This window comes from Acomys russatus, chromosome 14 (genome assembly GCF_903995435.1).
Source record: "Acomys russatus chromosome 14, mAcoRus1.1, whole genome shotgun sequence".
Classification (NCBI taxonomy): Eukaryota; Metazoa; Chordata; class Mammalia; order Rodentia; family Muridae; genus Acomys; species Acomys russatus.
In genome coordinates, this window is record NC_067150.1 from 26,149,257 (window position 1) to 26,162,953 (window position 13,697).

Sequence of the window (13,697 nt, forward strand, 5' to 3'; positions counted from 1 at the left end):
GATACACAGACTTTTCCCCGACAAGCACAAATATGCTGGGGTGGGGGGATGGCTCAATGGGTTGACGTGCTTGCCACACAAGGTTGAAGACCTGAGTTTGAATGTCCAGAGTTACGTAAAGCCAGACAGAAGTAACACAAGTCTCTATTCCCAGGACTTCTACTGTGAGATGGGAGGTAGAAACAGCAGAGTCTTTAGATCTAGAGCCAGCTAGGCTGCTGCACACAGCAGCTAACAGCAAAGAGACCCTATCTCAAACAAGGTGGAAGGTGAGCACCAATGCTCCAGGTCATCCCGTTATCTCCACGTGCATGCTTTTACACACACAAACAAACACACACACACACACACACACACACACACACACACACACACACTGAACAAAAGATAGACAGACTTTTAAATTCAGTCTTCAAAAAATTCATGTTATTCAAAACAAAAATATTCTGTGCCAACATTGTACAGCCAAACGCCTAAATGGAATTAAGCTGTAGATTTCCCATTCTAAGTAATGAAAGATGGTCTAATCTAAAATCTTGTATCTCAAGCTTTAGGCTGAATGACTCTTTAGTTTGGAAATATTTTGTGAGATTTAAGGTAAAATAAATGGAAGTTTACGGATGTAAACATTTCGCAATATTTTGTCTTTTTTTTTTCTCTTGGAATTAGATTAATGCTACATTGGGCAGGGGGCGGCAGGAAGGTTTGATTTCAGCCAAACAATTTTTGAAAACCAATGCCAACTTACTTCTCAACCTCAAACTAAAGAAGACATTGAGAATTTAAAACTTATTTAATAGGGTTGTTACTAAAGACTTGCTTGTTTCATTGTTTAGAAAATAGGTCTGTCTTAATACATATGAGAGTGTTTTATTTAAAGAGGCAAAACTTAATTTTCTACACCTGCTCACAGTCAGTATAATGGCCTGCTGGCTAAATAATGGTATAGTTTGGATAGTTTCTTGGTAATGGAAATTTTGTTTAATTTGCATAGGATCAAAGCAGATTTATTCTGGAAAATAGTTGTATTTTCCAAACCTATCTGAAAAATTGGATATTGTGGTGTGTGTGTGTGTGTGTGTGTGTGTGTGTGTGTGTGTGTGTGTGTGTTTGTATAGAGATTTAATTCAAGATAGGGCAAATATAATATATATTGCCACTAAGTTGCAGAAATGCTATTAGTTTAAGGTACCAGATATTTCATGATTTGTCTTTTTAAAGCTCTCTTTCTTCAGTATCCTATAATTTTATATGATGTGACAAATGACATCTTATCTTCAAGGTACTTTGATATCTCGTAGGAACCCAGCATCCTCACCTTTTCTCCTCTGTGATCATGAACTTTCCATTTATCATGCCAGACCTTGGTTTCCCATACTTAAAATGAAAATGTCGGGCCAAATATAGTCTCTAAAACTTTAAAGTTGCACACCTATGAGAAGAAAGCTTTTTAGTGGTAACAGTTCACTTGGAAGCCATTTCAGAGAGCAATCATGTGGTCACGGGGACAGACAAAGTGACCATCTAGCTTGCCTGGAGTCCCTGTGAATGTAGGTGATGCTGAGGTGGCATGCTGGGAAGGTGATGTGCTCTCCTGGAGGAAAGACCCCAAGCTTACCCTATTCTTGGCGTGCTGCTCTCTTGACTGCTTCTTTCCTGAGCACCTTCCCACATTTTCTCTGCCCCAAGAGCAACAGCCTGCCCTCTGTCTGGCCCATGACTCTTCTCTGGTTCACAGATGCCAGCTTTACTCTTTCCTTGCCCATCGTCTAGTGGTTGTTTAGAAGTGCTATCTCCACTCTCTTCCATTTGTACTTTACCAGCAGTGCTGTCCCACCTGGAAGAGCGCCACCAGAGGTGAGCCCTAATCACTTTAGTGTTTGTGTGCATCCATCACCTTCCCTAAAGACATCCAACTGCTGTTTAGCCTACATACATGAAATAGAGCCTTAGAACATGAGAAGTGCATCACAAGTACACATCAACATCATGAAATGTGCATAACGATAAATTCGGACCTATGTTCAACTACTGTGAGCGACAAATCTCTACAGGTACTAATGTGAGATGAAGTTCAAGGAATGTGCATCCACCTAAAGTACAAGCTCTTATCTCATCCTCACTGCGGCTTATCTAAAGAAGTTTCTTTAGACCTTTTTACTGATGAGAAAATTGAGACCCAGGAGCTGGGAGCCTTGCTATGACACACACAGTAGGTAAGTAGTAGAAATGAAGATGGAGCTACGTTTTCTCCGAGGCCTTCCTCCATTCCTTCTCTTATTTCTCAATTTCACACACATGGCTAATGCTTCTCTCTTGGCTCCCAGTCTTCGATGGTGCACTTTACCTTCACACTTCTGCAGATGGCATCAGTCTGATCAAAAGACGCCTGCCTAGAACTAAGATGCAGTTTGAAACCAGGTCATTTCTTCAAGCAACAAGCTGTGTCACGTGCCTTCCAACACTGATAATATCACTGTGGGGAGCAGGGTGGGGTAGGGTGTGTTGTTTAATATGACAGGTTAGTTGTCTGTAGCTAAAGAAGAGCAAACAGACTATGAGGCTCTCCACTCAAGTTCTGCCAAGAGACACCCTTGGAAAAGTAGAGAAGATAATTTGGAAAAGGGCAACATGAGTGGGAACTTATGATCCCAAAGGGTCTCTGAATGCTAAACAAAACAGGGAGCTACTATAAACAAAACCGGATGTCCCTGGCATCCTGAACCGTCAACTTGGGCACCAAGACTCACAGGCATTTTCAGATTTTGTGATTGTGGAAGATGCATGCAGGTGCATAAAAATCACATCATAGACTCACTCAAAGCTGATTGTTCCAGGCTGTTTAAATTGGCAACTCACACCCTAAACCTGTGACTTCTGACCTCTGTCAAGGCAGGGCAGGATGGTGGCTTAGAATACGAGTGGCTGGAAACACCAGCGTACAGTGAGTCCCATGGGATTGTTCTTGTATGAACATTACGAAGCTCAAAGAGGTTTTATAGTTGTGAATTCATATAGCAAGACCACGAGTTGGTTGATCTTCTAATTCAGTACTTTTCAGGATTTACACCAAACATGACATCGAACCATTGTGTAAGTGGGTCTAGTGTCCCTAAAACCAAAAGGCCACATGTAAATAGGACCCTGTGGCTTCCACATGGCTAAAATGCTAAGGGCCACACTAAAGACACAATCTCCCAGAACCTTGCTTTTTACAGAGGATAGCTTGAGAAGCAACTGACTCTGGAGTTCAGTCTCCCAGAACAAGCTGTCCTTTGGGTGGCTTTGGATGGGCTTGTGGGCTCCCGTCATTCACACTTAGCCCTCGGTCCCATCCTTGGCATGAAGTGCCAAGAAGTGTCTGCCATGCCCACCCCAGTTGCACAAAGCAGGGCTTAACACATCCTGGGTACACAAGACTACAGCTTCCTCAGGGCTCAGGGCCTGTGCTTAGAGGGCTGAACCCTGCACACACGTTGCTTCACTTCTTCTCAGAGTGTCCACATCAAGTCTCTGGAGCCCTACTACCACCCTGCTGGATCAGAGGGGAGTCGTGCCCCCCACTCTCCCCACCCCCAGTAGAAGGTGCTCTGAATGGGGATGTGAAGATCTTAGGAGGAGCATCTGGTTACTGAAGCAGGGGATGCAGGCACTTGCACAGCAACAGGAAGCAGAGAAACAGGGCCCAATGACCTCCACTCTCAGGTCTCTACAGCACTTCGCTCGCTCATCCACCCACTCAAGTCAAGTCTGATAAACCTGTGGCTATTAGATTGTCTTAAAAAAAAACCCGTTACAATCAGATATCTCATCTCTGTTTTCAAGTTCTTTCAGTTGGTGCCTTTACCTAGGTCAGCATGTTTCAGAAAGGCAGACTTGGTGGTGGGGGGACTCAGAAAAATAAAAACACTGTGACCCCACCGAGAAGATCAAAACCTGTTGAATTCTCTAAGGCCAACACCTAACCTTTTCTCAGTTAAGCCATGGGTAGGATGTTGATTCCTCAGGTTTCTAGGGAATGGCGGCGGGTCCTGCCAGTCCCCCACCTCACCAGCGTGATAGTTTTTCCAGACCAACTCCAGCTCGGTGTGCAGCCTTGAAGCTAATAATGTCTGGTCTCATTCATTCTCCTCAGTCCTCTAAGGCTAATCACGTTAGGGGGTGTCCCTCCTCTTTGCTCCTGGCCCTACTTCCCCCTTTCAGAAGGAGCAGTCAGCCTTTCTGAAGCATGACAGGGAACCCAGACTCACGGGTCTTCCGGGCTGCACTTTGCAACCTAGACCCAAGGCGGACTGGGGGTGGAATCCGCAAGACAGCCCCAGGCCGTGGGCTCAGAACCAGCCACCGCAGGCGGGGCGGCTGGGAAGAAGGTTGATTCTTACTGGGAGGACAGCTCCTGGAACCCTTGCTCTGAAGCTGGCGCGCACACACAGAGTATGAGATCTGGGGTGCAGAGGAGCGGCGGCGGCGGCCGAGTCTGGAGATACCCAACCGGAGGAGCAGCGAGGCGGGCCCGTTAGCTAAGGGCAGCCGGCAGTCTGCGAATCGCCGGGTAAAAACAGTGCAAGAGGGAAGAGAAACCAGTCTTCGCTGACAAGTAAACAGGGGCTTCCATTTGGACTCGCGGGCTCAGCCCGATCCTCAGACACACTCCCTTGAATCCCTCCCAGCCCGCAGCTAATCCTCTAACTTGTGCCGGGGATCCGAGACCCCCAGCCAGTGGCGAACGCTGCTCCTGTCGGCGCTGCTCTCTCTTGGCCTCTGGCGAGAGGAGGCTGACGACTAGACGAGTGCTTGGCCCCTGGGCAGGTCGCCTGGGTGCCGGGTTGTAAAGAACCCGGCGATCTCCCGCCCTTGACTCTGGTCCGCCCCGGGGTCCCCAGGTTCAACTGCTGAGTGTCGCAGCCCGGCGGGCGGCGCAATGGGAGCCTGCGAGACTCCACTGTGGCGCAAGTAGTGAAGGGTAGATCGCTCTGGGCGGGAAGGCTGACCGGCCTCCTCGGAAAGGGGGGACTCGCCTCCCAGAGGAGACAGCGCGAAGCCGGGGCGCGGAAGGAAGGGAGAGCGGCCACGTCTTCCGGGACCCCGCCGCCCAGCCCTCCCGCCGCCCGGTCGGCCCTCGCCAGCGCCCACTGTCCCGCTGCTTACCTTAATAGTCCCGTCCATTTGTCCAAGTCTGCAGGCGAGCCCCCCAATATTCCACACATTGACCCGGTTACAGCCTGACCTCGCAGCCCCTTCAGATTAGCCCGGCACGGCCTCTGTGGCGCCCTGGGCCCTCTCTGAGTGCCCCCTGCGAGCGCCCTGCCCTCGCTCCCCTGTGCACGTTTGTTGTTGTAGCGGACGCGAAAAAGAGACAGTTAACCGGATGAAACTTTTTTTCAGCTAATTTTGGGAAGTGACTTCACTTTGCGATCGGGGAGGAAGTCCTATCTCTCTCTCTCTCTCTCTCTCTCTCTCTCTCTCTCTCTCTCTCTCTCTCTCTCCTCTGTCTTCTCTGCTCTCTCTTGTCTTCCCTCCCCCACACACCCCTCTTCCTCTCCTTGCCTAGCCCTGCTTTTCGCATCACTCGCTATATAAATATACGCGAGATGCCCAGATACATTCATGCACTGCGCACACAGGATACTTGCTCCTGGGAGATAAGAGCTGGCCAGGAACAATGACGGGGTCCACGCCCAGTGTCCGCGCCCTGATTCCTGTAGTCTGCAACTCCCCCATCACCCCCCCCCCCAAATCCAAAGCCAAACGCCTCTGGCCTCTTTCCTTTCCCTTGGGCCTTTGGCCGAAGGTGGCCCTCCTGACTCATTCACTTTCCGTTTCTTCCCACAGATACATTCATTAATGCTTTTTCCAGCCGGAGTAAAACTTTTTGGGGATGGGAGGAAGAAGGCGGGAGAGTTTGCTAGGACAGGGGATAATCTGGCGCAGACTACCACAGGAGATTCGGATGTAGTTCAAGGCAAACCGACTATTTTTAAAAGGAAGGAAAGAAGGAAGGAAGGAAGGAAGGAAAGAAGGAAGAGACAAGGAAGGGAGAGAGAAGGAAGGAAGCAGCATCCAAAAGGACTTTTCGCACCCTAGCTCTGGACTCCGGAGCGACTCAACCCGGATTCTGGGTCCCGCGGACCTGAGCTGTCAAGGGTGTGACAACACGTCAAGCATTGTTAGGAAAGGGGCTCCCGTGCTTTGGCGCGCCTCGACTCAGCCCCCCCCCCCGCCCCACCGCCAGCCTCCTAAGGAGGTGGACCAGCTGCATCCTAGACCACTTACCCATGCTTTCTTGGCTTAAAGCCTCTCATTTACCTGGAACGGGCTGCCCAAGACTCAGTTCTGCCCTTCAATACCATCGCAGCCACCAAGGAACTGACTTTGGAGCTAGCGTGCCCTCCACACTACTAAGCAGGACCCCGGAACGCGGCTTGCCACGGCTCAGCACAGACTCAACATTCCTGGATGAGACCTGTAGCTCCGAGGGTCTAAGCTAGGTAGGGGCTGTCATCCCCACCCAGCGGCGTTACCCGCTTCACCCCCTTGGCTCTTTCTGAGATCTCTTGCCTTCCCAGCTGACCCGGGAGCGCTCGAGTTAAGGCTGCCTCTGGGGGTACCGGAGCTCGCAGCCTGACTCCCATCTCCCCGACTTCCAAAACAGGTTACCTTATCCACGCTCTTCAGACCACGCTGTGGACTTTGTCACTTTTATTTTAAGAGTCCTCCCGGGAAAAGAGGGGGAAAAAATCCAGAGCAGATCCGAATAAATTGGAAAGAAAAAAATGCAAAAGGGTGTCCACGGCGGCAAAACGGTGACTTATTAATTCTTTATTTCTTCAGGAGCAATTGCGCTCTCTCGCCTCCCTCCATCCCCTCCCCCCTATCCAAATTAGTCTCATCAATTCAGCTCCAATTTGGGGTTCGAATACAGACACGGGTCTGAACGTGACCAGACCTGGAGTGGCGGTGCAGCCTGCCAGCAATTGAGACTCGGTTTACTGTGGGGGGTGGGGTGAGGGCCGAGCCCACTCCCCCTCCTCCTGTCTGCTTCTCAATCCAGGGGTCTGCTCCGGGGCTCCCCTGGGACCGCCACATCTGGTTACCGCTAGCGGGGTCAGGTCCCCCCCCCCCCCTTTGCCTGGGGCCACCAGTTCTGGAGTTCAATTAAAAGAAATCAGGCTTAACCCTTTCCTGTCCGCGGCCAGGCCGCCCGCCCTCTTGCTCTTCCCGTCAGCGTTTCCACGTGCTTTCCAGAGAGGAAAGAGGTTAAAGGGAAAGGAAGAATGAATTACATCCTTTCAAACCCCAAATTGTTTCCTTTTCAGCCCAGACTCTACAGACATTCAAACAACAACGTAGCGTTCAGGAGGGTGCACCCAAGCGATACTATGCTTCTTTCTGTTTACTTTTCCATTCAGGGGTTCCCCCTTCCAGGCACTGGACAGTCACAGAGACTACTAATAGCCACCCCACATGTAGTCACTAACCCCACCCCACCCCCAACCCGTTAAGAAGCACCAAGTAGCAGACGATCCACCAGGTTTTCCTTTTCAACTTCTGTGGATCCGGCCAGTGACAGTCATCTTCATTGTGCCGAGGAGCAGTCCTTGGAATAACTCTCTAACTTCTGAGCCCAATTCCTTCTCTCGCCCAGGTGTTGTTTAACAAGAATCCAGGTCAAAACGAAGACTTGAACTCCCATCTCAGCTAGGAAACTAAAGAATACTTTTTGTCTCTACCTGCAAAACTGAGTTAGTAAACTGCAAAACTAAAGCAATTTCACAATTTGGGGGGTGGTGGTTAGTATAGGCACCCCCTTGCATAGACAGACATAGGCACTATTGTGGTTTTTTTTTTTTGTTTTGGTTGTTTTTTTTGTTTTTGTTTTTTTTGTTTTTTTTTTTTTTTTTTTTGCTATTTACCACCAACCCTTCCATAGGAACCTACTGTGTATTCACAGGGGTCTCAGCCCCCCAATTTTGAGCAGATCTGGCATAGAATGTCGGATTCCTTCCATCCTACAGTGCTGCGCTGGTGGGCAAGTTCGCCCACTTATGTAACTGGGGCTATGGCACTGCTCTATCCTCCTGGCTCTCTTTTAAATCCCAAAGGGGGGAAAGCCCTAACCAAACACAACAGTAAACAAGTCTGCCTTGTTTAATGTGGTCACCACCAGACATCTGGAAAGACGGTTTGATCCTGGCAGCTCACATTGTTTTCATGAGCAGCCAAAGAGAATATTTTGAATGTTTGCATTGAGACAAATTGATAGAGAGCCTGTGGTGAGGCCTGCTGCAAATGAAAACTGTCTTGTGCTAGGAGAGGGCAGGTCCCTCCCCTTCTCTCACTTCTCACTCCCCTCCCCTTTCCTCCCCCTCTCCTCCCCCTCCTTTTCTGGCTTTCTCAAAAGGGCTCTCCACTTCCCAGCCTACCAGCCTAGCTCAGGAAAGGCAACCCCTGCCCACACAGCGGTATACGCCCTCTTTCCTGGCGCTCCAGCGGGCTTCACTCTTTCCCAGACTGGGCAGGGCTGGGGGGCTAGGAGCTGGTGCTGGTACCATCGCTGCTGTTCCACCAGCCCATTCTTGACTTTCAAGTCAGGGGACACTCATAGCCAAAAAAGCTAGGCTAAACATTTTTTTTTTTTAAACCAACTGGAAAAAAAAATAACCCAACAACAAAACATCTTGGCGGGCATTTCTAAGTTGTATATTCGCACACGTGGGCGAATATTTAGGAAGCATTTGAATTTGGAGAATTTTCATTAAAGCATTGATGAGACCACTTGCTTTGCACCACCATATACACTTGACAATTTCAAAGATGCCGAAGTCCTGCTTCCCCAGGGAGGGGAACGGCCAACAAACCGTGTCTTGGCTAGCTCAATGTCAACCCTTTTGACCGGGTCAAGACTTTGCAGACACAAGCTTCTCTCGGGCTCCTTTGGTCCCAGCCTGGGATGCGAGTGGGGGGGGGGGGGGACAGGACAATTGGAACTCGGTTCCTGGGGTGCCTCTGGACCCACTGACAGCTGGGTCGCTTGAAGCTCCTAAAGATGCCAGGTCCGGCAAAAAGTCTTGTCTGAGCCGCTCTGTGTTCTCTTCTCCCATCCAGTTCAGAGGGTATCTAGCTGGCAAAGCGGAGGGGGGGGGGCAGTGGAGGGGGAAGGGGCGGGCAGGCGATCGCCAAAACTCCAGACTGCACAACTGCAGCTTCAAATGTCTGGCCTCTCGCTCGAGGCCATAATTAATTTGAGATTTATTTTTATTGGAGAACTCGAGTCTCGTCTGACCTTAGCCAAACAAGGCAGCTTGAGCGGCCCCTGGATGCGCTTGAATGCTGGGGAATATTTCTGCAGGAAGGCTCTGCAGGAGCGCCTGCTTTGAATTTGTTTCTCAGACTTCATCCACTCACAGATTGAAGGAAGATTTAGAGCCTCTGCTCGCCCTGCCCGCACCCCACGCTCGTTCTTGCCTTAGCACCGACCCGGTTCAAAACGCTACGTGGGAGGCCCCAGCGCCTGCAGAGCCTTGGGGGGGGGCAGGCCAGGAGGGTCTTGGAGACCCGAGCCCCAGGCAATTGGAAGCTGAACCCCCCAGACCACTCGGCGTCTTCGGGGAAAGCCCAAGGGAGTCGGAGGTTGACCAGAGAGCTCAGGCTGACAGGAGGTGGAGACCAGCCGGGTGTCGCGACCCTCATCCAGTGGTGGCGCCGTGATGGGGACTTTGGAGGTTGCGGGTGGGTTCAGCTTCTGGAATCTCAGCCAACTCGACCTCCCAGTAGCCCCATACAATATCCACTCCAAATACGGACCACTGTCCTTGAAGCGGGGCTTCAGGACCTGCGAGATACTCAAGGGCAGAGTAGAGACCCAGCAGCCTCCCTTTTGTCTGAGTCGGGGCCGGGGGTAGGGTGGGGTGGCGGCGGCCGGGCGGGGTGGGGGTCTCCCCTGGGAAGCAGCCAGGACAGATTCTTCAGGCTGGCAGACTGGAGAGCAGAAGGAAACAGCAAAGAGCAAAAAAAGAGGAGAACCCTGTCAGGCTCGAGCTTGTGCATCAGGTCTCAAGGAAGTACCCCATGCCTAGATGGGATAAGTTCTTCCAGTATTGTGCTATTACTGGGACGAGTTATCCCACTGGGTCTCTGGGCTTCTTCATCCACCTCTAAACCCAGATGCCATGTGTGAAAGTTCAGGCTGGCCAACTGCACTCCCCTGGATTTTAAATTTGTCTGAGCCAGTGTTCCACTCTGCACCATGGCCTCAGACTAAGAAGCATCTAGCACTTGGGAGGCAGAGGAGGCCAGCCTGGTCTACAAAGCGAGTCCAGGATAGTCAAGGCTACACAGAGAAACCCTGTCTTGAAAAACCAAAAAAAAAAAAAAAAAAAAAAAAAACCAACCCCCCAAAACAAACCCCCCAAAAAAAAAAACTACCAACAACAACAAAACAAAAAACAAAACGAGAAAAAAAAAAAAACCAAAAACAAAACAAATACACACACAAAACAAACAAACAAACCATCTCAAAGGGGTATATTGAACATGAATGTTAGAACTTGGCTTGGCAGTTCGTACACTGTCCTCAATGTCTGTGTCTTGAACAAACTCTGTCACATTAATCTCTAAGTGCAGAACAGATCACCTCTGGGTCATTATTATAGCATAGTACAAAAGCAATGCTTAGAACAGGGCCTGGCAGAGGGGAGGCCGCTGTCAATATCACCATATCTAAGACTGCGTATAGGGGTGGGTCTTAAAAAGTCTCCTAGGTTCCTATCTCTTTTTCTCTAGTTCCTTCAGTTCCCACCCTGACCTAACGTGCTCTGGTGTTCTGCATAGGACCACGTCTGAGCTCTCAGTCTGTAGTAAGCAGCATCCAGGAGCTGCATGGAGAGGGCCCCTTGTCCTTTAGGGCAGGACTCAGCTCCTGGTTCCTGGGGCCAGGTCACCTGGGCTCCCTGTGTTTGTCAACAACCCTGAGCCATGCAGACAGGGAACAGCAGAGGGTGGGGGTCTTGGCAGTTTGTGCCCCTCTGGCAAATGGTCGGTGAAGGAACCCTGCAGAACAGACCAAAGATTGTCCCTGCCACACAGACCTTTCGCCATCATCAATGCACTCCTTTGTGCAACAATACAAACTTTGTGGCTGCTGAAAAATCCATCCCCCTCCCTCCTTGAAAAGAGCTCCTGCCACAAGCGGCTCCAGTGGCAACCCACAGCTCTCACAGGCCCTCTTTGCCCACCCCAGGCTGGTTTGCTGCTCTGTTCTGGACCATCCAGCTTTCTCCATGACCTTTAATGCTGGGTCAGAGCCTGGGTTTTCCCTTGCCCTGTGGAGGGTTATTAGCTCTGAGCTTCTGGGTCCTGGTGTGTGAGCTGGAAAGAAGTTGCAGCCCAGGATGAAGGCCAGTTAGGACACTGGGTATACAGCTGGAAGAACCCCTTGGCTTGGCTTCTACACTGGGAGAGGTTGGGTTAGGAGCTGCACGTCTGTGAAACTGGACACCAAAGCCCTGCCTGCCTTAGTCTGATCTCATAGGTCACAGAGGCAGCTTTGGGGAGTCATCCATCCATCCATCCATCCATCCATCCATCTCTGCAAGGGCCAATTATCAACATGGTTTTACTCCAGTTTCTCCCCCACCCTTCTCATCCTCCTGGACCCTTCCTAAAGTGGACACCTCTGCTTCAGACTGCAGGTAGGAAGAGAGAAGATGCTTTCCACTGCCAACAAGTTCTCGACGAGTCGGACACACGTAATTAGTGCCCCTTGGATCTAAGAAGTCTACACCACAGATGTTCTGGCAGGTTGGCCCTTGCCCAGTCTCTTTTTCAAAAGCAAGAAAGTGCTGAGTCTGGGTGTTAGGGCAGGGCACTTGGGGTGGTATTACAGGATGAAGGAAGGAACCCAGTCCCAAAGGAGGCATCTTTGCAACCTTACCTCCTGTGAGTCTTTCCTCCTCCACTGGGGTGCAGAGTGAGGCCCAATTTCTACTCTGGGCAGGGCCACTCAGTGTACACTCTCCGCCCCACCCAGCAGAGGATTTTCAATAAACATGTAACCTAGATGTCCCAGTCTGGGTTTGTTTACATTCTTGGGAACAGTTGTGGAAAGGGGGAAACAACCCCTTCGATGAGCTGCAAAATACAGCAATCTGAGGTTTTGAGGGATGGGTGGGTTTAGGTGGGCTTGAAGGAAGAGCAGGGCCACCCAGTAAAAGAAATAATTGTGCCCATGAATTTGCACATAGCCACCCACACATCCATGCACATCGAGTGCATGCAATATACAGATGCGCCATTCACTCATATGCAAACATGTGTACATCCTTAAAGTGGGGTACCCATTGTGTGCCAGGTGCACAGTGAGCCACACAGGTTTGAGTCTGCCTGCACACCCTTCAGTATGCCCACCCAGTCTCCCCAAAGTGAGATCCTAGTGACAGAATAGTCAACGGCTTCCCTCCCACCCACTTTTTTTTTTTTTTCAGGATAAAGGAGGACCAGATAAAGGACCTGAAGTAGAGGTGGGAGAGCAAGGTGTGAGGATTATTACCTGTTTAAGGATGCTGTCTTGTCTTACCTTGACGTAAGACAAAGTGTCAGGGACTGTCTGAAACATCTTGAGCTAAAGAGGAAGGCTCCTCCAGGCTCCAGAAGCAACCTAAGTAGGAGAAATTTGAGTCACTCAAAAGCAAAGCAAAGGTGAGGACATGGTGATCCAAATAGAGCTGGCAGTGGCTATGGAGAGCTCCTATCTGTCAGGTCCTTTGAGGAGGTGAAAGATCACCTCTGCCCACAGAACTTCAGGCCAGGAGACTTCCAGGACTGAACCAGCAATTTCTCCCTTCTAAGTACACACCAGATGCTGCAGCCTTCTCAAGGGCGTGAGTGGCTTCACGCCTGGGGCAAGGGGAGTATCCCTTTCAAGCTGACCGTCTCTAGAGAGCAGATCATAAGAGAGTAACCAGAGACCCTGGGGGAAGAGATCTTCTTGGCTATCCCACCAATCCACCACTGAGCCAGGCTGGTGGCAGGCACTCTTCCCACCGGCTATGGATGTTTTAGGGCAGAAGACTGAGGTCTGTGAAGGTTCCTTTCAGAGGGCCTAAGATCTCCCTCCTTTGAAAGAAAGCAGCTCTGCAGCAGAGCTCAGGATAATGAACGGAGGGCATGCATGTTGAACAGCAGTTTATTAGATCCGACTATTTGGGTTGGAGAAGCCAAGCCACCTAGAGTGTCAGGTGCCTGAACAGGTCTGTCCTCTGCTTTGGTTAAGACTGGAGTCAGCCTCCTTCTCCCTCCTTTTCCTCCTTCCTTTTCCTGCAGCTTTTCCAGAGGCCAATGTGTTTCTGATAAAGCACTTTTCTCCCTACTAACAAACTCCAGCTTTTTTGACTCCTGAAGCCATAACACAAGCACTCCCTAGTTCAGTGACTAGGTATGGGGGTTCTCTTGCACGTGGGTGTGGGTTTCTTTTGCCAATTCAGACCCCAGAAGCACTTTTTTTTTTTTTTTTTTTTTTTTTTTTTTTTTTTTTTTTTTTTTTTACTTTCCATTTTCTCTGAAAACCAGTGCAGAGAGGGAGAAAATAAGTGAATGGGAGGAAGAAACAGCCTAGAGAGCCCTACATTTTCCGATCACAGCCAGGGCACCAGTGCAGGGGGAGAGAGTGACAGAGAGAAAAGGGGGGATCAGGCACTGCC

The 13,697-nt window shown here is 50.1% G+C and overlaps 1 protein-coding gene across 1 annotated transcript in view; it reads right to left on the bottom strand.

Annotated features, from left to right (window-relative positions):
• The window catches only part of Fli1 (Fli-1 proto-oncogene, ETS transcription factor), a 117,270-nt gene extending 111,685 nt beyond the window's left edge, over window positions 1-5,585 (bottom strand). The window contains exon 1 of the mRNA XM_051156134.1: window positions 5,149-5,585. Within this exon, the coding sequence (XP_051012091.1) occupies window positions 5,149-5,166 (18 nt within the window). The 5' untranslated portion in view covers window positions 5,167-5,585. The remainder of the gene's footprint in view (window positions 1-5,148) is intronic.
• Window positions 5,586-13,697: the final 8,112 nt, after the last annotated feature.